At 36.7% G+C, this 24,427-nt stretch overlaps 5 protein-coding genes and 1 pseudogene across 5 annotated transcripts; 4 read left to right on the forward strand and 2 right to left on the reverse strand.

Moving 5' to 3' along the window:
- Positions 1–136: 136 nt before the first annotated feature.
- Positions 137–4,311, forward strand: LOC8278254 (probable galactinol--sucrose galactosyltransferase 2). Its single transcript, XM_048372909.1, has 13 exons — positions 137–667; positions 782–1,050; positions 1,175–1,265; positions 1,367–1,415; positions 1,494–1,585; positions 1,666–1,773; positions 1,856–1,975; positions 2,079–2,489; positions 2,581–2,722; positions 3,024–3,091; positions 3,205–3,339; positions 3,423–3,738; positions 3,811–4,311. The coding sequence occupies exons 1-13, from the start codon at positions 489–491 to the stop codon at positions 4,090–4,092; spliced, it is 2,262 nt and encodes a 753-aa protein (XP_048228866.1). The 5' UTR covers positions 137–488; the 3' UTR covers positions 4,093–4,311.
- Positions 4,312–4,435: 124 nt separating this feature from the next.
- Positions 4,436–7,061, forward strand: LOC112535776. The gene is made up of 4 exons (XM_048372910.1): positions 4,436–4,517; positions 4,950–5,185; positions 5,280–6,305; positions 6,403–7,061. The coding sequence occupies exons 1-3, from the start codon at positions 4,464–4,466 to the stop codon at positions 5,491–5,493; spliced, it is 504 nt and encodes a 167-aa protein (XP_048228867.1). The 5' UTR covers positions 4,436–4,463; the 3' UTR covers positions 5,494–6,305; positions 6,403–7,061.
- Positions 7,062–7,614: 553 nt separating this feature from the next.
- LOC8278252 (28 kDa ribonucleoprotein, chloroplastic) lies at positions 7,615–10,235 on the forward strand. The gene is made up of 4 exons (XM_002511240.4): positions 7,615–8,229; positions 8,316–8,417; positions 9,399–9,680; positions 9,938–10,235. The coding sequence occupies exons 1-4, from the start codon at positions 7,717–7,719 to the stop codon at positions 9,998–10,000; spliced, it is 960 nt and encodes a 319-aa protein (XP_002511286.1). The 5' UTR covers positions 7,615–7,716; the 3' UTR covers positions 10,001–10,235.
- Positions 10,236–11,047: 812 nt separating this feature from the next.
- On the reverse strand, positions 11,048–13,842 carry LOC8278251 (protein-L-isoaspartate O-methyltransferase 1). Its single transcript, XM_002511239.4, has 4 exons — positions 13,584–13,842; positions 12,390–12,660; positions 11,959–12,123; positions 11,048–11,508 (listed from the first exon to the last, which is right to left on the reverse strand). Exons 1-4 carry the CDS (start codon positions 13,827–13,829, stop codon positions 11,261–11,263), a joined length of 930 nt encoding a protein of 309 aa, XP_002511285.2. The 5' UTR covers positions 13,830–13,842; the 3' UTR covers positions 11,048–11,260.
- A 462-nt stretch (positions 13,843–14,304) lies between these two features.
- Positions 14,305–17,295, reverse strand: LOC8278250 (annotated as a pseudogene).
- Positions 17,296–21,411: 4,116 nt separating this feature from the next.
- Positions 21,412–23,667, forward strand: LOC8278249 (leucine-rich repeat receptor-like serine/threonine/tyrosine-protein kinase SOBIR1). Its single transcript, XM_002511237.4, has one exon. The coding sequence runs from the start codon at positions 21,516–21,518 to the stop codon at positions 23,415–23,417; it is 1,902 nt and encodes a 633-aa protein (XP_002511283.2). The 5' UTR covers positions 21,412–21,515; the 3' UTR covers positions 23,418–23,667.
- The last annotated feature ends 760 nt before the right edge of the window (positions 23,668–24,427 follow it).

Raw genomic sequence — 24,427 nt, forward strand, 5'->3', positions numbered from 1 at the left:
GTTACATCCTTATCACTTTCGAACTCTGCAGTCTGCAAGGTCAGGCCATGTTCTTTCTTATTGGGCTTTTCACCCAAAGCCCTTTCTTAGTTTCCACTTTCAACTGCATGCACCGTTTAATCAAACCTGCCTTCATCGCCAATTCTTTTTTTCTTTTTCTTTTGTCTCATAAGCATTTCTTACAATTACTTTTGCACCGGAAAGTTCCTTGCATGACCAGCATTAAAGAAAAATAAATAAAGTTAAGCAAACTACGACCTCATTCGTGGTTTTATGATTCTTCCATGGCCTTTAAAAGAACAATATATAAATAGCTGACCTTGTTGGTACCTGTTAAGTTAACAGATAGTCGTTTGATCGTCACCATCATTCTTCACTTTCTGCGAGTTTTTTTATCCATCTTAAAACCTTCATCATTTTGATTTTCAAACAGAAACTTTATATCTTGATACTGTCAAGAGCATTACATACGTTTTCTGTTGATAAAGATGACTATAACTGCCGCATCTTGCATCGCGAATGGCCGCCTTACGGTGAGAAGCAAGGTGGTCTTGACCGCAGTTCCAGAAAACATCGTCATTTTACCGGCAAGTTGCAACTCTGCTTTCTTGGGCGCTACTTCTAAGACTCCGAGTTCACGCCATGTCTTTAGCCTTGGAGTTCTTGGGTATGTTTCTTGATTCTGTCTGTTTAAATTTTAATTTTCTTGATTCTGTTCAAAGAATAATTTTAGGCTAAAATACATCTCTGTTTCTTGGGATGTTACCTTCTGCCACTGTAGGGGATACCGATTCTTGTGCCTCTTTAGAGTCAAAATATGGTGGATGATACCTCGAGTGGGAAAATCTGGCTGCGAAATTCCCATGGAAACTCAAATGCTTCTGCTGGAAATAACAGAGGACTCTGCAGTTCATGATCAGATTTCTCCTGATCAGACATCAACTAGCAGCAACACCTTCTACATACTCTTGTTGCCAGTCTTGGATGGACAATTTCGAACCAGTTTGCAGGGGACTTCCGCAAATGAGCTCCAGTTCTGCGTTGAAAGTGGTTAGCTGAAATTCTTGCACTTTTCTTGTTCCATATATTAGGCCTATATTTTAAGGTTTCATGATGTATTATACTGTAGATTCAGTTTCATAATATATTCTTTTTCTGCAATATAACTCTTTAGGAGATGCTAATATTCAGACCTCTCAAGTATTTGAAGCAGTATTTATGAACTCAGGGTACAATCCCTTCGAGCTCATCAAGAATTCTGTCAAGTATGTAATTTCTATTTCAGAATCATGGCTATTCATTTTAATGCATTTTGTTCTATTATAAAATGTTGACTTGATACCCTAGTATATGTGCATTTGTGCAGGATATTGGAAAAGCACAAGGGAACATTTTGCCATATCGATAACAAGAAGGTAAGGTAGATCATCTCTAAAATTTACATGAGGACTACATTCCATTTCAGTTGAGTGACTTGATCTTGTTATTTCCAGATCCCTATGCATTTAGACTGGTTTGGATGGTGCACTTGGGATGCTTTTTATGCTGAAGTTAATCCACATGGAATTGAAGAGGGGCTTCAAAGGTACAATGACATTCATCGAATATTCATTTTTGAGGATTATGAATTATGCCAATGTGCATATCTGACAAGGTGTATTACAGATTCTCGGAAGGTGGGTGTTCTCCAAAATTCCTTATTATTGACGATGGATGGCAGGATACAGTAAATGAGTTTCGCAAAGGCGGCAAACCTCCAATTGAAGGGATACAGTAAGTATTATATATTATAAGAGGGCCAATTTTCCCCCAATTAACCTCAGTTTGTCAATCATAACATTTATATTTATCACAGGTTTGCAAGTAGATTGGTTGACATCAAAGAGAATAGTAAGTTCAGGAGTTCAGGCTCAGAGGGTACCTGCACCAATCTCCGCGAGTTCATTGGCACAATCAAAAAGAAATATGGACTAAAGTCGGTTTTAAAACATGAAAATTGAATCTCAATTCGTTCCCTTAACTGCTACTTCAGTTGTTAATAGTATTATTAACCATATCACAAATTTCAAGTAATGCAGATTTGTTTACATGTGGCATGCTTTAGCTGGGTACTGGGGAGGTATCCTGCCATCATCTGAAGCAATGAAAAAGTACAAACCAAAGCTTGTGTATCCAATTCAGTCGCCCGGTAATGTAGGGAATCAGAGAGACATTGTTACAGACAGCTTGGAAAATTATGGAGTTGGAGTTATTGATCCCAGCAAAATATCTGATTTTTACAATGATCTCCATAGCTATCTGGCAAGCTGTAGTGTGGATGGAGTCAAGGTAGATGTTCAGAATTTGATTGAAACATTAGGTTCTGGATATGGAGGACGAGTGACGTTGACTAGACAGTATCAAGGAGCACTTGAGCAATCTGTTGCAAGAAACTTCAGAGACAACAATCTAATTTGCTGCATGAGTCACAACTCGGACTCAATTTATAGGTTTGCGTGCTCTCTTAATTTCTAAAAGCATTGAACAATATGTTCAGCATTTTATCATAGTTCTTGGTCAATTTCATTTTTTTGTTGACAGCTCGAAGAAAAGTGCAGTTGCAAGAGCATCAGAGGATTTCATGCCAAGAGAGCCAACATTGCAGACCCTACATATCGCAACTGTAGCTTTTAACAGCCTTCTTCTTGGGGAGATTGTTGTTCCAGACTGGGACATGTTCCATGTAAGATATCTTTGCATATTGGTAATTTTTTCTTTCTACAGGTACTTTTGATTGCGCTGAAAACGTGTGGAGGCATTCCTAGTTGATGCGAAAAAAATAATAAAGCAAACTAATTGAAATGATAGGACGCATGGCAACCTGGAGGAAACTAGATAGTATTAGCTAATTTATTGCAATTTAGAGAACCAGAAATGCTAGCTAGTGCATAGAAGTACGAGTCTTTTACCATCCAAGTTTATGTGTCCAATGTACTTGAAACTTAAGAATATGGGAATATAATTCTTTTCTTGCTTTCCGTTAGAGCAAACATGATACAGCTGAACTCCATGGTGCTGCAAGAGCATTAGGTGGATGTGCAGTATATGTGAGGTGAGTCAATGACAAACGAACATCTATTTCTTTTTACTGCATCTCTTGGGGAAGACGTGTAGTCAATGCTTAATCATATCTATAAAAGACTCATCCTTTTTGCATGCATATAGTGACAAGCCAGGCAATCATGATTTCAACATCCTGAAGAAGCTAGTACTGCCTGATGGGTCTATCCTGAGAGCTAAACATGCTGGCCGTCCAACTAGAGATTGTTTATTTGTAGATCCTGTAATGGATGGGAAAAGGTATGCTAAAATCCCAAAACCCACAAATATCAGAAACCAAAAATCAGATTTTTACGAACTACAAATTTCTGTCTTTTTTCTAGTCTATTAAAGATGTGGAACTTGAACAAGTTATCTGGGGTCATTGGAGTCTTTAATTGCCAAGGAGCAGGAAATTGGCCTATGAAACTAGCAGCCGAAGAAACGACCCCTGCAGCATCCACGCCTTCACCGCTTTCCAGCCATGTGAGACCTAGTGATGTTGAGTTTCTTGAAGAGGTGGCAGGTGAAGATTGGAATGGGGATTGTGCAGTCTATGCCTTCAATTCAGGATCTCTCTCTGTACTGCCAAAGAATGGAAGTATTGAAGTGTCCTTAGGCCCGCTTGAATGCGAAATATATACGGTCTCTCCAATTAGGGTGAGTAGAGTTAACTACTTTTCTGTCTCTTCGGAGTTTTCTAGAATCATGACTCACTCAGAACCATGACAGGAATATGGTCAGAATATTCTTTTCGCCCCAATAGGACTGCTAGATATGTACAATTCTGGGGGAGCAATAGAAGCTGTAAGCTGCAGGATGGATGCTTCAGAATGCCAGATGAACGTAAAGGCACGAGGCTGTGGCCGATTTGGAGTCTACTCAAAAACTAAACCAAAGTATTGTATGGTGGATAGTAAGGAAGACGATTTCACTTACAATGCAGTAAATGGACTTTTGACTGTTAAACTACAAGGCGAATGCAATTTGAGAGAAATTGAAATTATCTATTGAGGTATAATTACTGAAATACTAAACTTTCCAGCTTGTGGGTGGGGCAATTTAGGAGAAATTGACATTCATTGGTTTTGAGGATTTCTGCTGTGCAGTTTCCACATTTTATTTTTATTTGGTTTTCTTTGTGCAGCAACTGTGAATAATATTTACAAATGTAAAGATGTAACTAAAGCTTGGTGTATTTTGCTATTAAATGGAACTAAAAAAATTGTTTTCCCCTTTTTTCTTTTAGAAACATACTTCTTCTTCTTTATCTGTGATTTAGGGCTACTTTATTATTTAATTTTCCTTCCCAATTTTGTTTAAAGGGTTCTAATTTTGGGGCTAGGATATTTTCCCATCCTGCCAGCTCCCCAGAATCGGTGCCAATGGACATTCAGTCACAAATTCAATTCGAAAAAGAAAACAATGTCTCATACAAGGTTAACCCTTAATTTGTGATTATCTACGGTTTCAAAGTAATTTGTAAATGATAAGAAAGATGGGACAAAGAATGATGATGTAGTCCCTACTTAGGAAGAATTATTATATTTCTTTTAACTTTATTATCTTTCACCTAAGAAACTTAAATACGGATTATTACTACTCTGAACTCTTGGAGAAAGGTCTTGTGATTATCACTGCAGGCCATCTCTGCCGCATGCAATCTCAAATATCTTTTTGTTGCTTCCCAAGAACAAGATGGTTATATCCTGTTTTCATTTGTAAGCAAGCAGACTTGCCACTCCCACCTGTAAAACGACCAGGAAAGAAAAAAGAAAAAAAAAAGCTTTCTTGATGCCGTTAGGAGCACCGACTTGATTTCCAAATTCTCATTGTACTCATGATTCACCTCTTTACTGGTTTTTGTACAGTATATTTATAGCTTCAATCTGGAAGAACTGAGAATCCTTAGTTTAGTAGAATTGAAGATGACAATTAGCGCCACTCCATCCATTAAAGATGAGTGCCTCACCGTGCGAGGCAAGGTTGTTTTGAGAGATGTTCCTCCAAGTGTAGTAGTCTCACCAGCAAGTGATGAGTCTGCTTTTCATGGAGCCGCTGCTGCAAGTCCTAACTCTTACCATGTTTTTAATCTAGGGATTCTCGAGTAAGTTTTTACAAGTGCTTGCTCTCTTTGCAATATTAAGTGAAACTGAGTATGTACCATTTCTGTTAAATGATTTGCTTTTTCTTCTGTACAGGGCACAGGATGACATGCCTCTTCAGGTTAAGAATTTGGTGGTTGATACCAAGTTTTGGAAATTCAGGACGCGATGTGCCTGCAGAAATACAAATGCTTCTTACAGAAGTAAGGGGAGAGTATACTCTGGATGGTGTATTCATGATTCAACAACTGAAAACACCTTTTACATCCTGTTGCTGCCTCACCTGGATGGATCGTTTGGTAACAGTTAGCTAAGTTCAAGTGAAAATGATGATTCAAATTGTTGACTCTTCAAAGGCTCATGATTTTTATGATGATTCTCACAGTTACTTTGCTAGCTGTAGAATTCATAATTTTTGCCTAGGCTTGGTATGTGTCCCCACATATACACCAAACCAATAGATGATTTATACATATTTATTAGTTTTAAATAATAGAGTACACGTCAATCATCCAATACCAAAGTGTAAAATACTCATACATACAAGTCACTTTCTTATTAGATGTGATATATTCACCAAGTCTAGGTAAAAATCTCCTATCTACAGGTTTGTCTAATTGTTTCTATAAAGGGTAATTTCCTACTATTGCTTGTACTAAGTTATTTATTTTCCAGCAAGAGGCCTGGAGTTACCGGAGTATCAGAGGATTTCACCCAAATGAGCCTCCTTTCAGACATCGCATATTGCCACTGTAATAATCTTCTTCAAGGGGAGATTGTGGTACCAGATTGGGACATGTTCTATGTAAGATGACTTGTTTTATGCCATTCAGTTGATTATGTCACCATGACTTGCAGCTGTGTAGTCTAGATTTAGATGTATTCAGTTTCTAACAATTATTATCTGATCGACATGACCGGAGATTTTAGCCTTATAGTCAAGAGCCAGAGGCTAGAACTTAAAAAGTTTTGCATTGCATGTGAACTGTACCCTTCTTAGCATCATCCAAGCTTGTCTCAGACAAGCTAGTGGTATCGGAAGAGTGTTTTCAGAGTGATGACTATATGGCTGATTCCCATGCAGCCGCAAGAGCAATAGGTGGGGTGTGCAGTGTATGTAAGGTCAGCAATATGTTTCTAATTCATTAGAAATCTCCTTTACAGAGTGAGACCTAAGTCAGATTATTTAGTGAGACATAGTTTGTCTTCATTTATACAGCGAAATGCCAGGTAGTCGAAATTTCAGTATCATCAAGAAGCTGGTACTGCCTGACAGCTCCATCTTAAGAGCCAAGTGTGCTGGTCGCCTACACTAGACTGTTTATCCGACGACCCAGTGATAGATGGGAAGAGGCAATAGGTGATAAAACTCCATAACTTTGGTTTCGAACTGTATGGTTGGAAAGATAACTTCTTGTCAGTGTCACCAATTCTTGTATTAACTTGTTGCAGTCTGCTGAGAGTTCGGAATTTGAACAAATTATCAGGGATGGCAGGTGTTTTCAATTGCCAGAGAGCAGGAACTTGGCCGCTTAGTTGCTCGTTATGTGCGAACATCAGAATCTGCACCACACATTTCAGGTTACAATCTCCTCAGGATGTTGATTCACTTGAACATATTGCAGAAGAAATCTGTGGTGGAGATTGTGCTTCATATGCATTCCATTCAGGTTATTATGTGGGGAAGAAAAAAGAGTTCTTTTCGATTCTTAGCTAAGAATGGCAAGTAATAGTATCATGTTGCAGGATCTCTTTATATGAAAATTCTACCCAAGTAACTAACTATTAATATGATCTTTTCTCTCATGTAATGTTTCTCTTCTGTGACAATTTAACTAGTATCAAAATGGATAAAGTTTGAAGAAGATTTTGACTGAATGTTCTGTCATAGATTTTTTGTGCCTTCATGTACTGTATTTGGTATTCAGGGAGAGGGCTAAACTCAAACTTAAACCGGGGAAAAACTTGAACAAAAAGAATTGTAAAAAGCGACTGCATGAGGAGGCCAGGCCACCCCTGCATATCATCTTTCAGAATGCCCTTGAGCTTGAGGTGGCTCATCAACTCTTGACTGATTCTATCATGTTTAAGAGCATCGTTGTCAAACCGTTTATGATAAAATAAAATAAGATTAGTCTAAATTTTACTTTATAAGTAATTTATCATAAAATGTAGAGTTCTATTATTTATTATCTTTGACTACTTGCATCGATGATATTGAAATATGTAAACCAGGAATGCAAGCTCATAATAATATGATTGAGTTTTATTAGAAAAAGAAATGAGAAGTGCATGTTAAAAGGGGGCCCTCAAAAGAATCTAAGGAAAGCCCATAACATATCCATAAAAGCCCAAAATTGCAGGCCATTTTGGACCGTCCGCCAAGGAGATGTGGAATCCTGGAGCGTACCAGCTTGATATTATACTTATACACCCCGGTCTTTCTCACTCTCTCTGCACTCTGCTACAGCTCCTTATCCTCACGACCCTCTTCTAAACCCTTTCCTCTCGTTTCTTTCTCTCTAAACCAAAAATGACTACCTTCAAGCCTTTATCAATGGCAGACTCATGTCTTTTATCTCTTCCTTCAATCTTTACATCGAAACCACCTTATCTATCTCTATCTGTTCCATCTAGACCACCCATTAAGCTTCACATAACCCAATCTTATTCTTCTCTCAAATCCAAAACCCATTTCTCTTCTCTTGTTCCTTTAGTAGCCCAGACTTCAGATTGGGCTCAACAAGAGGAAAATGATGCTACCGTCACTCTAGCAGAATCTGAGCAAGAACAAGAATGGGAGGGTCAAGAAAGTGAAACTGAAACTGAAGCTAGAGTTTCTGATTGGGATTCTGAAGGAGAAAGTGCTGCAGTTGATGGTCAAGGAGAAGAAGAAGAAGAGGTTTTTGAGGGGTCTGAACCTGAGGAGGCTTTCGAGGAACCACCGGAGGATGCTAAGATTTTTGTCGGTAATTTGCCTTATGATGTTGATAGTCAAAAATTGGCTATGTTGTTTGAGCAGGCTGGTACTGTTGAAATTGCAGAGGTAAAGTTTTAGTTCTTGATTTTGTGTTGATTATATTTATGGGTGTTTTTATGTCTTGATTGTTTCTTGATGTTTTTGTTATATAGGTTATTTACAACAGGGAAACTGATACTAGTCGTGGATTTGGGTTTGTGAGTATGAGTACTGTTGAGGAAGCAGAGAAGGCTGTGGAGATGTTTCATCGTCATGTAAGTTTTGTTTTAAGCATTTCTTAAAGTAGCAAGGTGGAAATGAAAATAAGGGAAAGATAAGAGGCACTCCTTTATAGAATGGTGTTTTGATGCGTTTATCATTTAAGTAAAGAAAGTTAAATAGCTTTTGCTTAGGTCTCCTTGCTCTTAAGCTAATTGTTTTTTTCCACTGGCTGTTCAACTTCCAGGATATATGGCATTATTAAATGTATGTTGCTTGATTTTTGTCTTTAAAGATGGTTGGATATTTACTCAAGAACTCTGTGGAGGTATTAATGTTGTTAACTTGATTGATGTAGCTATGGTGCTTTTGCTTGGACTTGAGCTTTATCGGATTCATCAGTTCAAAGTTTAGGTTTTTGCAATTTTTTTATCATTAACCAATACTTCCTGCGCTCTTTCCTATAAACAAATCAGTAGAAGAATGTTATGTGATTGGAAAAGGATGAAAGCTTAGGTGATACTGGAAATATTCAGTCATTACTTAATCAGGGTAGTAGAGCATAGGTGATACTTGCTAATAACATCAAAAAGTAAATGCCTTTGTGTTTCATAAGAATTACTTCCTTCTCACTCATCAACCTATCCTTCTCCCGCAGCCAGAAGATTTACATTTTGTGTTTATTCTTATATATATCTCGTGTAGATGTCAATTAGTCACCTTATTTGTTGACGTAGTGACTGCTTAATTGCTAATTGTGGTGATCATGGTAGTATCATGTTTGTAAGCCTTCATGAATTGGCAAACAGATAGGCGGATGATCATGTACTAATATCTTTGTAAAATATTCATGAGTTTTTCATATCAGATTGTGCCTCACTGGTCTACCTAATTAAAATCAGCACATACTGTAAGCATATTGGAAGCAACATTCCCTTTGTCAATTTTGTAACAGCAGATGATTTGAACATTGTGGTTGACCTAATAATTTTTTTTCTTCTAATTGAGTTAGCTTCTTTTTGTTTGTACGTGAACAGGATTTAGATGGAAGGCTGTTGACTGTAAACAAGGCCGCCCCTAGAGGATCAAGGCCGGAACGTCCCCCTCGTGTGTTTGAACCAGGGTACAGAATCTATGTGGGTAACCTGCCTTGGGATGTAGATAATGCTCGTCTGGAGCAAATTTTTAGCGAACATGGTAAGGTGGTGGATGCTCGTGTAGTTTATGACAGGGATACTGGCCGTTCACGCGGTTTTGGCTTTGTAACTATGTCCACTGAGACTGAGTTGAACGATGCCATTGCTGCTCTAGATGGACGGGTAAGTGAATGTTCATTTCATATTTTCGTTTAAATAAGCTGCGCTGTGACTTGGGTGTTCTTAGGAACGTACACGTGGAAAGATGCATGGTTGGAGTATCTTGATTTGTCAGGTTACCAACACCTGTTAGTTTGAACAGATATTACTTAAAACTAAGAAAAGAAATGGATGATATACCTCTTGTTATACATGGTATTTGCAATGACTAGTAATATCATATTGTTGCTGTTTCTAAAATTTGTTATTTGGTTTTGCAGTCTCTTGATGGGAGGGCAATTAGGGTCAATGTTGCTGAACAAAGACCAAGGCGCAACTTTTGATGTGATATGATTTAGATACAAATTTCATCAGTATTACTGTTTTTCTCCTCCCTCTTTTTCTTGTCTTTTTCATGAGTGAAGTCTATAGTATTCAAATTTTTTGTTAGCTAGTTGTATGGAAGATTTTCATTAGAAGATGTGAAGCTGTTCAAAGATTGCTTCACTTGTTATTAAAAATTTGTTGCTCAGGTTGACAGCAGAGTATAATTCTTGAGAGAACTCTAGTAATTTCTTACTCAAGTCTTATTGATGGCGATGAAAAAAAAACTGAGATTGTTTCTTTCTGAAACTCTCTTGGAAGCCATGTTCTTATATCGATCGAGCTCAGCTGCTCTTTTCACTGAAATTTTGTAGATGCATGGAGTCTATTTGATCCTTGCTAGCATCTTAAGCAAATGAGCGACTCTGATGTCCATGGGCAAAATTCATTTCATCATTTTGTGAGTGTATTTCACAGTACTATGGAAATGCATTCCATTGTTCAATTGTCTTGCAACAGAATCATCTTCAAAGGAAAAATCATTTCTAATGGAAAAAAGCCAGGTCCAGGTGTTGAAGTCATGCTAGAGAAAGAGCCAAGTAGGTAGATTATAACTTGCATACACCCACCCTCCCATCCTGATAGAAAACCGCTGCCAAGGAGATTAGAACTTGCATTCAGCTACTAATCTTTGGTTCTTTTTTTTCTTTTCCTAATAATTTGAGTGTTGGGTTCGCGTCAATGTCTAATTCTTTATCCACACCACGTGAGAGCAAATATCAAGTTATTAAAATTATTTACCACTCCAAAATCTATCACGAGTCATGATGGGCAATGAAGCAACTACAGTCTGGCCTTTCAATCTTGATCACCGGCAAATACCTCGAATCAAATATGATGTATCAAACACCCCAGGCAGTGACGCCCATGTATGTCAATCCAAGGACTTCGACCCCTCCCTTTCGATTCATATTCACAACTAAATACCACAAGACCCTGTATTGGTGAAATACCAGGACAAAACCAGGAGCTTTCAAGAATGATCGAGTAATTGTGGACGATTGCACTTAAAAAGACACCATTTATTATTTTACAAGTACATGAGAGTGGGAGAAAAAAAAAAACCTCCAAAGGCAAGGATACTAAAACTAGAAGACGCTATTGCAGTAGAGATGGCATTCCTATACAACTGTACAAATACTTTTAAGGATCAGATGCACCAGCATAGGCAACCGTATTTCCATCATCATAGACCTCTGGATGAAAACACTACAAAATAATTAACCCCTTAGTTGGGCATCTCGGCTTGTTAAAGGAACATAACGAACAGAAGTTTCACTCCGGACACTAATAGAACCATCCTGATTCTTGTCGATGATCTTCAAATCCTGGAATATGTTACCAACTGGAATCACCATTCTGCCACCAGGCTTCAACTGATCAATAAGTGCCTGCGGGATTTCTGGTGCTGCTGCCCCAACATGAATGGCATCATAAGGTGCAAACTCGGGCCAACCTTGTCTTCCATCTACCACCAGTAGCATGATCATCAAACTTAGAGATATCATGATTCAATTCATTTTTTAGTGCAACTGAATTTTGCTATTTTCCAATAAGTAAATACAGGAATTAAATAAAACAAATAACACAAATGATTCTCAGAGAGTTTGTCATAGAAAACCAATTGCTAACAAATTATTCCTGTAACAGAAAAGGATGTTAATGAAATTCACACATTCGCAAGCTTTCCTGTATGCAGTATCATATCTCCATATGTATGTCCATATGCCTATATCATGCATGCAGATCATGTAAATATGCATGTTTTTATCAATCCTGACCCTAAAAGAGCCTATAACATGGGGTGACTCTGGACGCCTAAAATTATGTCATTGTTGAGCCACGTAATTAGCATCCCCCTTCCCTCAAGATAAAAGAAAAACATAAAGAACCATCAACATTAGTTTCAAAAGCATACCACCAATATGCACCGAGAGGAAACCTTCTTTCAATAATGGAGCTGCCGCACTTTTTAAAATATTCTTGACTGAAGAAGTAACCAGTTCTGGGATATGTTCCACACCAACAGCACGGCCTTGTGGTCCAACCATAATGGCAAAGCATGCTGTCAAGTAACCAGTACCTACACAGAAGAAAACCCAGAAAAGTTAGTTTCTTTACCCATAAAGATGATATTGAGAACAACAAAGACGAGCACAAAAAAAGAAACAGGAAAAAAAAAAAGAGAAATTACATGATACCAGCCATGTTATTATTCTTAGATGAAAATTTATTTCAAGAGATAACCAAGCTGCAATAAAGATAATAAGTACACCAACCTTGCCATTATCAACACCCTTCACGAAAGGATTAAAATCAAAGGAGCTGAAAGGATGGTAAGGAAAGAACCTGAGCCAACATCTAACGCATGCATGCCGGGTTTTAGATGCTCCTCCAACAACTGAAGGCATGTTGCATGCATATGAGGTGCAGAAATAGTGGCATTATATCCTATTGGCATAGGGCTATCAACATAGGCTTGAGTTCCATCTGGTACAAACAAAGCCCTGTCAATAGTTTCCATTACTTCAACCACCTTTCTTGAGCTGATCACACCATAATGTTGCAAATGCTCTACCATAGCTTTATTTTTATTGATGCCACTTCCAGCAAAGAATCGCTATTAATTGTCAAAAGAACAATTTCGGTGTCAAAGTTCGTAGCAAAGACAAAAAAAGAAGAAGAAGAAAAGAAAAATGGAGCTCATGTACGTAACCATGATATAACACTATATGATATAACTAGAATAAACAAAAAGAAGAGTTAAGCACGTTACATAACCACCAGCGCACAGTATTCTTGAAGAAAAATTTACTTCTACTGTAATTATAGAACAATAATGCCTAACCATACGCACTATAATTAACAAAGCAAAATCACAGAAATGCAGTGAACTATATCTGCAAACATGGAGGTGAAATCTTCAAGGCAGGTAATTTCTTATTCATGACCTCTGCACTGTAGGCTGCAATGGATAGTGTTTGAAGGTGCAAGTCCCTTAGGCATGTGCACATTTGAGTATCATTTACGAAAACACCAGCCCCACTAATAATAGCCAGTAGAACATAGTATGTCCACGCAACTTGAGCCTGAAATTAAACTCATCAAACAACCCGAACAGGACTGCATTTAATGGCATAGCTGAAACCGATTAATGATCAAGAGAGTAGACATTACTGTATACTCGATGAAGTCCCTTAATACAACTTATTAGATCATTTTCTTCAGTGGTTAAAATTTTTCCTCTCTCTACCCATAAGCTTCAATCATCCCAAGATTATCCCTCGCCAACTTTCCAACATCCCCAACATGCATTAACTCAACTGGGCAACTTAAAACATGTACACAAAGAGCATAGTTATAGAATTTTGAATCTTGAATATCAATTTCATAAAAACGTAAATAAATTCAGAGCCGTACCCTACAATTCTGTGAAGTTATCAACCATTGAAGTTAAGGTAATAATAGATAAGATCGAATAATACATGACATCACAAACAAACATAAGTTTACTAGAAGTAGTTGAGAGAGTGTATGTAATACCTCCATCCTGAAGAAGAGAGAGTTACCCGTGAAGGGACAATAGAGCTTTCGAGGGATGAGATTGAAAGTAGAAAACTGAGGATGGAAATTTGTAGTGGTGCGAAGAAGAAGAAGAAAGCAGCGATGACTGTTGTTGTGATGAAGATGATTCTTACGGAAAGAGTAGGTTAAGATGCGTTTAAGAGGAGGGACTGGGACATAGTAATAGTTGCGGCAACCATACGCTATAACTGGAGATATTGGCATAATTAATAATAATAATAATATTAGGCAAAAGCTTTAAGCTTTTTGTAGTTTCTTCTGGTTTATTCTTTTCCTTTCTCTGTCGCTGGTGCACTTGTCAGCCCATTTCTGTCTTGCCACTCACTCCCATTTCTCAACTCAGCACAATCTCTCATTTGGGCCTTTTCTACGGTTTCGGGATCTTTCTTCCACTCTGCCCTTCACTCTTTGCAGTCTCTTAATTTTTCTTGTCAGAGCCCAAGCCCAAACTTACAGCCTTAAAAGAGATACCCGCTTCCTTTTACGAAAGCATCACTATATGCACCCTGAACTGAAATTATCCTCTAATTAGATGTTTTACCAGTATTTTAAAATTAAATTATGTGTCTGGTGGAATTATAAATTCTCAGCAACAAGTATATTTAACAGTACTGCAGATTACACTTCATTGCCGTGGCATGGATTAGTCACTGAAAACTTGACTGTACACTGAATATTACTACATTCTTTCTCCTGTGTATTCTGTAGATTCCTCAGATGTGGCAGTCTGCGACTGCGAATCAGGCACGAATACAGGGATATCTGCATCAGTATTACTGTATATGAGAAATGCTGGTTGTGAAGGTTGCTGAAGGCTCAGGGAATGGCTACTTAGCATCAGAACAACTGAAGCCGTGGTGGATCTATCTGCTGCATTTTCTTGGACACATAATAACCCAATGTGCATACATCTCATTATATCATTTCTCAACTGCTCCTTAGTGCATTGTCTATGAGATTTGCAGCTGTTCCTTTTCTCCAGTTTTTCCATGCCTGCATAATATTGATGGATTTGCCAATTCAGAGAGCTAAAATATGAACAACTTTTTTTTTCCTTTTAACTCGTTAGAGAAGAAAAAAAAAAAAAGAATAAGAACACTTGCATAGCTTAAAAGGTGTTCTAGTTCTCCTGAATCATTCAACCAACTGTTCTTTTTTCCACTTACTATCTCCAGGATTAAGACACCAAAACTAAAGGCATCAGATTTCTCGGAGAACCGATTTTGTAAAGCGTATTCTGGAGCCATATAACCACTATGTAACATCAAGAATAGAAAAGCTTAGTTAATTTAGCTTTTTATGAAAATTCAGTATAAGAAGTTTATGCAAGTAAGCATCAGGGTTCTGTTACTAAGTTCCTGCAACTTTGCTAGTAATGTCTTGTGTTTGATCCAAAACAAACAGCCTTGCCAAACCAAAATCTGAAATCTTAGGATTCATCTTTTCATCTAATAAGACATTGCTTGCTTTTAAATCATGATGAATGATTTTAAGACGAGAATCTTCATGAAGGTAAAGAATTCCTCAAGCAATTCCATTTATAATTTTGTATAGCATTTCCCAGTTCAATTGCATTCTCTTGCTTTGATCTACAAGTTGCATTAGATTTAGATAGGAAGCTATATTGTAGCTATATTAATTGTTAGAAGATGCTAAAGCATGTCTATTAGTGAGAGTATAAAATAGTACCAAATATGAGGCTATCAAGGCTGCCATTGCTCAATAACTCATAAACAAGAATCTTCTCTGTTCCCTCTGAGCAGAAACCTATAAGGCTAACAAGAGTCCTATGTTGGAGCTTTGCAACTAACAAAATTTCATTCTTGAATTCTCCTTCACCTTGTGTAGAAACCCAGATAGCCTCTTTACTGCAATTTCTTGCCCATTTGGTAGTATTCCCTAAATATTTACCACATTACATCTGTTAACATAATGTCATTGAATCATCTCAATTCTTTGAATAGCTATACATCTATATTATACACTATGAACACAATACCATGTTTAGGCATGCTATTGGTTACCTTATAAATTGAACCAAATCCTCCCTGTCCAAGCTTGTCAGAATCAGAGAAATCGTCTGTTGCTGCTTTTATTGTGCTCAACTTGTATCGCAGTGATTCCAATCTTTCGACTTCATCATCACCTGACAGAAAGTTACAACTTGAAAAAGTAGCCAGTAGACCTCAAGGATTATTCTGTATAACTTCCACATCTATTTATCTCCACTTGTCTAGTATCTTAGTGAAAACGAAACACTAAATCATGAATATGGACTTACTTTTAATTGCATGCTTAAGCCTCCTCTTTCGCAGAATGGCGCAAGCGAGTGTTATTAGTATGGCTAAGATTTCTACAGGTATAGTAATTTTAATTACAGTTTTCAACGTTTCACTCTTGTTTCCTGCAAGTGAACAATTTCGCATTAAGCACTAGACAAATGCACCATTCTGTGTTATCCCAAAAACCTATATACACACCCGCTACATACCTTTTGTACTCATCTTTGGTGGAGGAGAAATATTAGCTGGATCAGGAGGAGAATTCGCTGTAGTTGGAGGAGAAAATGGTGAATAATCAAAAGTAGTATCATAAAATTTGAAATTCTCAAACCAAACTATGCAGCTTGGTCTAAGAATTCTTCCACGTTCCTTTCCACCAATACACCCTTATTTCAACCATTGCCCCTTGTAGACAATTACTGCAATCAGCCTGTGAGATATCTTGGCTGCACTGCACCAATCCAAACACTTCTCCTGAATTCCCCGTTGCAAACTTGAGACCGGAAGAAGAACCTAAAGAAGCTTCTGTTGTGAGTTTCCCCATCAAATCATACAAGGTCTTATTGAACTTATCAGCGTTTTCAGGTACCGTATTCGGATTAGACACATACTGAAGGACTTATCTCCATCCTGGCAAAAATATTGCGATTCGCATACCTTATCATACATACCTGCTCGCTCCACATGAATGCTTCTTTTTTATTAGGACATTGTTGGATTATCCCCTGAATTGCGGAATTAGTACAATTGTAAGATGTATCTGAAGAAAGATCTCCTCTACAAAAGCCTAATGCATAAACTTTGTCAGGATCTTGACCTGATGTAGCATTGTAAAAGCCAGTATTACCTGTGATGTTTGCAGGCAAATAAGAGAGAATTGTGTTTAGATTTTTGCTATAGGTACTGTTAGCAGAATAAGTGCCCCATTTAGAACAAAGTTCTGGATTTGCAATTGAAGAACAGAAATTTATGATCACATGAAATAGAATGAAAATTAAACTCGGATACCCCATTACAGGACTATAGCTACTTGCCCTTTCTTTAGTGGACTCCAGGTAGTTGAAGATAGACTCAATGGGAAATGGAATGCTGGAAAAGGATGGCCAGTGTACTTTACTTAGCTAGCTGCATCTTTTTTTTTTTTTTTTGGATAAAAAATATTTCCTTTATTTGTAGCTTGTGATTAATGGCTAGTTTGTTTGGATGTCCGAATACTAGTTTAATAGGGTTTTTATGTCTGTATACGAAGATCTAATACAAAATGTTACAAAAGAAAAATATTCACGACAATAACTAGGTCTGAATACATAGCAATTTCATGTAAAGATCAAGATCTTTTGAAACGAAATTATTATTTCGTGTTTTTTAGATTTTCTTTCTCAAGCTGTGATAGGAGAAACAGAAAAGATCAGCAGGCAATTCCTTTGGAAGAAACTCTAGGCATTGGTCATTGCTTGCTGACAAAGCCACACACTATGGACTTCCTCGGTCAAATCTAACAAGCTTAATGAATTAAGCTATTGGGGGTTTGACCTAGTATTTTAGAGCTTCATAGAGTTGGAGGCATCTAATCAAACTCAAGGATAGTCTGATTAAAGAATTTAATAAAATAGAGAAATTGGCAATGGCCAGAATTCTGAATTTTGATTTAAAAGATTCAACTCAGAAAACCTGTGGCTGAAAGGTTTCCAGGTATCAATACGAGGGATGTTGATATTTTTGTTAAATGTTAATGTTAAAAGCTGCTGAATTGTGGAAGAATGGAGTTAGAACTTCTCTGATGCTGTAAATGACAGAGCCTTTCAGGCTTGGAACTATATTAGTTCTAATTTTCAACTATATGAAGTTCAGGACGATAGAGTTGAATGGAAAGCTGTTAAATTTAGTTTGTCTCCATTTGCTTTACAGGGAACTCAGTTCTCCTGTAGAGGAAGTATCATGGTACATCCTTCTTTGGGGGGTCTTTCCTATATTGATCGGCATAGTATGATTGCTTGGACCAGCATTCCATACAGAAGCTGTAAAGCAAGAGACAAATTGCTGAAATGGGGGGAATTAGCCCAGAAGTTCACTGCTGCTTTCTGGACGAAGTGTTGAAACTGTATTGACTGTTCTTTCCTGCCATTCGTATTTGCAGAAAACCCTCACTGCTTGGAAAATAAGGAGGGTTAATTTCAGATGGAGACATAAGATCAGCTGGTTTTCAAGTAAAAAAATGAAAAGAGCTTGATCAGTATAGTTAGAAGGGTAACATTTGGAGCTGCTATATATCACCTCTGGAGAGAAAGGAACCTGTGCAGTTTCTGTTTCTGTAAACAGATAGGGTGTATAGCGACATTCAATCTACAATTTTATTGAGGTTTCATACAAATCAAAAGAGACAAAACTCTTGTTGTCAGAGCATATTTGCTTTGTGTTGGATTGAAACCTTTATCAACACACAATTTGATACATTTTACCAAGAAAAATATTTAAATTTTGAGTTGCAAATCATTTTTAATTTATCAATAATAATAAAAATAATGATTTCAGAGTTAATAGCTCCCTTGCTCCTTCCTATAATTCACAGAAATAAACTAATGAGTTGGTACCTGAAACAGGTTGGTAAATAGCAACTCCCCAAAGAGAATATGTCAACTATATTGCCTTCATCAAACAAATTTGATGCTCAAATCTTATCAGATCATCTTAATTAAAAGGGAAAAGGAAAGATAAACAAACCAAAAGAAAACCTGCTAGTGGCATGGACGAGCAGGATGGCATGTGTTAACAGCGGAGGTTTTAATTAATTTCTTAAACTGTCGGATGAAATCAATTCAAGATGCTTTACATATAGTTGTATTTCAGAATATGACAACTTTCAGCCCCAATACCACGTAAATTGAATTTTCTGCAGATTTAAAATAAGACATATGCATATGCTCATCTATATATCTAAAGACCAGCAGAGCAGAGCTAGACATTATATATAATTTATCAGAAAAAAGTTAAATTGGTGATTTCAATCAGCTATGGCTGCTTCTTAAAACTGAATTCTAATCCATCAAAGAGCATTCAACTTTAAAGACACCGTCTAACATTGGCAACTCATATCAAACTATTGATACTTGTCTCCAGCATTTGCATTGATGATGGTGTCAATCTGAAGGAGATGGCAGCCCTGAATTCTAGGCCTGTAGCGTTCAGAATAACCTTAGCCCTGTTGACTGCATTACCCACTTGTCAATTTGTCATAATCAGGAAGCGTGTTATGAATCAAAATCAATGATGTAGACTACAAAATCATTGTAGGTCGTGATAGTAATTCTTAAAGTCATACAAAAAAGGGAGATAATTTTTGTACATAAATAACAAGATTCCAATGTTGTGCTGACAGAAGATAGTCAAGGATCGAGACAGAGCAGCATATACATAATTCAACTTATGATAAGAGAAGAAGGCGTGGAGCTCTCTACTGATCTTCTATTCAATCAACCGGCAAAAGATGTCTCTCCCTCCTTCTCTCTAACTTTTCTTCTTCGGTCCTTTTGTCTGTGTAAATAGTCATTGCCATTATGAGTAATTTATTGATAATATTAATAGGAATTTACTGTCTTCATGTGAGAGACGCATAAAAATAGTGGCTATTTATATTGGGTAGCTAATGACTTACGAAATTGCAAGGAGTCTTGAGAGAAGAGAAAAATAGAAATAGACTCTTTTTAGGCTGGTGGTATAAATTAGTGGCATTTTCTGCATTTTATATGTATCATTAGAGTCCTAATTATATATTATTGGGACCTGGGTTCCTTTTATTTGAGACTACTAGCCACATGATTAATTAAAATTGGGTCAAGAAAAGTGCTAAATTGTGCGAAAGGATAAGTATTATAATACATTCCCCGAAGTCCAAGTAAACGCATAAGTCAACAAACAGGCAAAATTGAAATCATTCTGGCAAATGTTTCCCCTTTCATTTTCTTGACAGTTGGGTGTAAAAAAGCTATTTATTATCAAGACTCTAGCAGTCGTGCCCCATGGAGACCGCAAGCAAACTTTGTTCATGTCTGATCCAACGGTGAGAATTAAGTGAAGACTATCCGGAATTCAAGGACTGGCTCTTTAGAAAAGTATTACTAGGACAGTCGTTTTGATGATACTTAATTCCTGCAAATGCTTATCACGAAGACAGACGTTTTACATGAGCCTGAGTACTTCATTCATTTTGTTACATCAAGCGTATGTTTGTTCTTTTTCGTTTCTTTAGTTACTGTTCATAATGCATTTATTTTAGTTATACAGTGGAGATGGATCATTGATCCAACGGCTGAGAGTAGCCAGAGCCCACAATGACTCGAGTGTGGTTCAGAATTGACATACCGGCCGAAATTTCCCTCTCTATTCTCCTTGTCCAGACAAATCTCGTTGACTTAAGCCTGTCGACTGAAGACTTCCTTCTTTGGTCGGAAGTTTCGTTTCCTATTCCGATTTATTTAGCCATGTCGTGTGGGCTAAGTTCATGTATACCCAATATCAATTCTGAATACAACAAAATTATTTTTAGTTATTTTCTTTTCCTTTTAATTTTAAAAATCAAGGTCATGAGTGGACTGCTGACTGATTCCAATCTCAAATATTTTATTCTGTTATTTATGACTTTATTATAAATATATTTTTAATTTGAAATGCTTTCTTGATTTATTTATTTAAGAAACTTTCATCACCCCACACCTATTGAACAAATAATCTTAAATGATTTTATCGTTTCTTAATATATTCTAATTTTAATATTTAAACGGTTGCTCCTTTTACTTTTCTTTTATATATTAGGATGCATTGATTTTGATGATACTTAATTTATTGCACAAGAATTAACCATAAGTTGATCCATAATATTTTTAACGTCTTTTTTATTACATATGAATTTAATATAAATAAATTTTATGAGATTTTTTGCTATTAATTCTTTTATGAAATATTATAGATAAATAAATAAAATCAGTTGTACAATGAAAGTTAATGATAATTATGATTACAATAAAAAAATATTGGATAAAATGATTATATTCAAATAGAATGGGATTATTAAATAAGATTTTTTTGTATATTTAATTATATGTGTATTTTCAAAATAAAAAAGAATAGAAAGTAAAAGACTAATTTTTTGATATTTAAAATTTTTTCTTTAAGATATAGAAAAATAGTATATGTAATATTTATATTGAAACAACGTTGAATTTCTGATGCGTTTAAAAAAATAAATATAAAAAATTAAATTAGAATTTAAGATATTGATATTTTAATGAAAATAACATTACTGTTACTTGAGATGATCTGACCATATATTAAATTTTAAATATTATGATATAATAAAAAATAAAGAATAATATGGCAAAAGTGATCCACATTTTTCTTCATAGTCGTGGAAAAGGAGAAGTATCTAAAAAACTATAGTAAGAAAAATAAATAACAAATGGGTCCTACTGTCTGAAATTTCCACACGGATACTTGATAAATAAATAACACTCTCTTCAATATAACAACACCCATAAGCAAATAATAATAATAAACGTTAGTCCACTCACCCCATGTTATAACCTCCGCCACCACCGGAAACCACCGCCAAATCATGGCTTTCACACCTCACAGCCCATTTCTCTCTATCCTTATTCTCCTCTCAGTCGTATCCCTCACATCTGCAAGAGTAAATCTCGACAATATAGACCTCAATGCCTTCTCAGTTATCCACAGAGACTTGGGAATCAACAGTCAACGCATCCCTTCTGCAACACCTTGTGACAACTCTGCCGTGTTCTGTGAGAGGAGACTCTCTAAGAATAACACCTATATTCTCAAAATCACTAGACTAATCTTTAAATCCCAACGTCTTGATGGGTTCTTGTCTCCGGCTATTGGCCGGTTATCAGAACTCAAAGAACTTTCTGTTCCAAACAACCAACTCGTTGACCAACTCCCCTCTCAGATTGTTGACTGCAAGAAACTCGAAATTCTTGACCTTGGAAACAACGAGTTTTCAGGCCAAATTCCTTCTGAATTATCGAAACTTTTACGTCTTCGTGTTCTTGATCTTTCTAACAACAAGTTCTTCGGGAATTTGAGTTTCTTGAAGCAATTCCCCAATCTTGAGCATCTCAACCTTGCAAACAATCTCTTTTCGGGGACAGTTCCAAAATCTATACGTTCATTTCGTAATCTTCAGTTCTTTGACTTCTCCGGCAATGGTTTTCTTGAAGGACGTATGCCTCTGATGAGCAAAGCTGAAGCTTCAGGATCTCAATACCCAAAACGTTATGTTTTGGCTGAGAGTAGCAACAAAAGCACAACTGCGATAAACAAAAACGTTACTTCTGTAGAAGGACCAACTTCTGCTCAAGCTCCCTCTCCTTCCACAGGAAATGCTCCTCACAAGAAAAAAAGTGGCAAAAGGAAGCTAAGTGGATGGATCCTTGGATTTCTTGCTGGTGCAGTAGCTGGAAGTATGTCTGGATTTGTATTCTCAGTGATGTTCAAGTTAATATTGGCAACGATAAGAGGTGGAGGAAAAGACTCAGGGCCAGCAATCTTCAGCCCACATCTTATTAAGAAAGCAGAGAATTTGGCTTTCTTGGAGAAAGAAGATGGTCTTTCTAACTTGGAATTGATTGGAAGAGGTGGATGCGGAGAAGTGTATAAAGCTGAGTTGCCTGGAAGTAACGGGAAGATGATTGCAATAAAAAAGATTGTTCAGCCTCCAAGAGATGCTGCAGAACTAACTGAAGAAGATACTAAGCTTTTGAACAAGAAAATGAGGCAAATTCGATCAGAGATCAATACTGTTGGTCAAATTCGACACAGGAATCTTCTTCCCCTCCTAGCTCATGTGTCCAGGCCTGACTGCCATTGCCTTGTTTATGAATTCATGAAGAACGGGAGTTTGCAAGATATATTGTCTGATGTTGAACAGGGTAAAAGAGAATTGGATTGGCTTGCTAGGCATAGGATTGCTATAGGAGTAGCATCGGGGCTTGAATATCTTCACACGAGTCATAGTCCACGCATCATTCATAGGGATTTGAAGCCAGCAAATGTCCTTCTTGATGATGACATGGAAGCTAGAATTGCGGATTTTGGACTAGCAAAGGCAATGCCAGATGCTAATACGCATGTTACAACTTCCAATGTTGCTGGAACTGTTGGATACATAGCACCAGAATATCATCAAACACTTAAATTCACGGACAAGTGTGACATATACAGCTTTGGGGTGCTACTTGGAGTTCTGGTAATGGGAAAGCTTCCATCCGATGAGTTCTTCCAGACCACTCGCGAAATGAGTCTAGTCAAGTGGATGAGGAACATCATGACCTCTGAAAATCCAAGCCAAGCAATCGATCCAAAGATGAACGGAAATGGGTTCGAGGAGCAAATGTTGCTGGTCCTGAAAATCGCTTGCTTTTGTACTTTGGATGACCCAAGACAAAGGCCTAACAGTAAGGATATCAGGTGTATGTTGTCTCAAATCAAACATTAGTTAAGTTTGCAAGTTTGATAGCATTTAAGAATAATGAAGCAAGCAAAGAACGCTTTGTTTCTAAAGTTGGTATTTTCTGTAATTAGTATTCACTATTAGGCCTGCATAGCAACTGCAAAGCGTTGTAACAATATGTCATTTTGCAGTATAGCAATTTTTGTATTTGTGCAAATGCAGAACTTGAATGTGTCTGTTCTTTATGGAATTAGAATTCATATAGAAAGAAAAAGCAAGTACTCAGATTTTAATATTCTTGGGAAATTGTTAAAATTTTACACATTCTTGTAGCCAAGGTTATCCGAACGTGTGACTGTAGCTATTTCTTTTCTTTTTCTTTTTTGATTTGGTATCAAATTTTATTATAGGTCAATTTTTGCTTTGCGCAGCATATTAAGTGCCCACTTAGTCTGATAAAATATACAACATTCGCGCTTGAACCAGCAAAAAAGAAAAAACCATCCATCTACCTTGTTTTGAGTACATAAGATACCCAAGTGGGGAGTTGGGCAGGGAGGCTGCCGCAGCCTTTTGTGATAGTGATAAAAGGAGAAACAGGATATGAGTATATTAAAGAAAAGAAAAAGATAGGCAAGTAGTGAACCATCATTTCTGAAAAGATGTATATTCTTAAGACCACCAATAAGAGACATGAAGCGGCATCCGAACAAATTTACTGATGCCTCGGATTACATATTAACCAATAATGAAAATTAACGGATTTTAGTAACATAAAATTCTTATCTAAATTTAATATATATACCACAACTACCAGAAAAATAATTTATAAATGCAAGTATTTTATATTTTGATATTAAATAATCAATATTTACTTTAAACTAATAAATATGTATTAATTATCTATAATTTGGTGTTTAAGTTATCTATTGATTTGGTGTAAATAAAACATACACCAAGACTATATAAGAATTTAATTCATGATTGCTTTCTACGGTGTTTCCCCCTTTTCTTTCATACAATTTCTATCCATATGCTCTGCCGCTGAAAATTTG

The sequence above is a fragment of the Ricinus communis genome, chromosome 4, assembly GCF_019578655.1.
Source record: "Ricinus communis isolate WT05 ecotype wild-type chromosome 4, ASM1957865v1, whole genome shotgun sequence".
In the NCBI taxonomy this organism is placed as follows: Eukaryota; Viridiplantae; Streptophyta; class Magnoliopsida; order Malpighiales; family Euphorbiaceae; genus Ricinus; species Ricinus communis.

Coding starts and splice junctions, on each gene's coding strand:
- LOC8278254 (XM_048372909.1), top strand. CDS start 489: ATGACTATAACTGCCGCATCTTGCATCGCGAATGGCCGCCTTACGGTG. Junction 1,051..1,174: donor CCAGTTCTGCGTTGAAAGTG/GTTAGCTGAAAT, acceptor ATAACTCTTTAG/GAGATGCTAATATTCAGACC. Junction 1,586..1,665: donor ATTGAAGAGGGGCTTCAAAG/GTACAATGACAT, acceptor GGTGTATTACAG/ATTCTCGGAAGGTGGGTGTT.
- LOC112535776 (XM_048372910.1), top strand. CDS start 4,464: ATGGACATTCAGTCACAAATTCAATTCGAAAAAGAAAACAATGTCTCA. Junction 4,518..4,949: donor AAAACAATGTCTCATACAAG/GTTAACCCTTAA, acceptor GTTTTTGTACAG/TATATTTATAGCTTCAATCT. Junction 5,186..5,279: donor TTTAATCTAGGGATTCTCGA/GTAAGTTTTTAC, acceptor TCTTCTGTACAG/GGCACAGGATGACATGCCTC.
- LOC8278252 (XM_002511240.4), top strand. CDS start 7,717: ATGACTACCTTCAAGCCTTTATCAATGGCAGACTCATGTCTTTTATCT. Junction 8,230..8,315: donor GTACTGTTGAAATTGCAGAG/GTAAAGTTTTAG, acceptor TTTGTTATATAG/GTTATTTACAACAGGGAAAC. Junction 8,418..9,398: donor TGGAGATGTTTCATCGTCAT/GTAAGTTTTGTT, acceptor GTACGTGAACAG/GATTTAGATGGAAGGCTGTT.
- LOC8278251 (XM_002511239.4), bottom strand. CDS start 13,829: ATGCCAATATCTCCAGTTATAGCGTATGGTTGCCGCAACTATTACTAT. Junction 12,661..13,583: donor CTCTCTTCTTCAGGATGGAG/GTATTACATACA, acceptor GACAATTAATAG/CGATTCTTTGCTGGAAGTGG. Junction 11,509..11,958: donor CCTCTCGGTGCATATTGGTG/GTATGCTTTTGA, acceptor TACTGGTGGTAG/ATGGAAGACAAGGTTGGCCC.
- LOC8278249 (XM_002511237.4), top strand. CDS start 21,516: ATGGCTTTCACACCTCACAGCCCATTTCTCTCTATCCTTATTCTCCTC.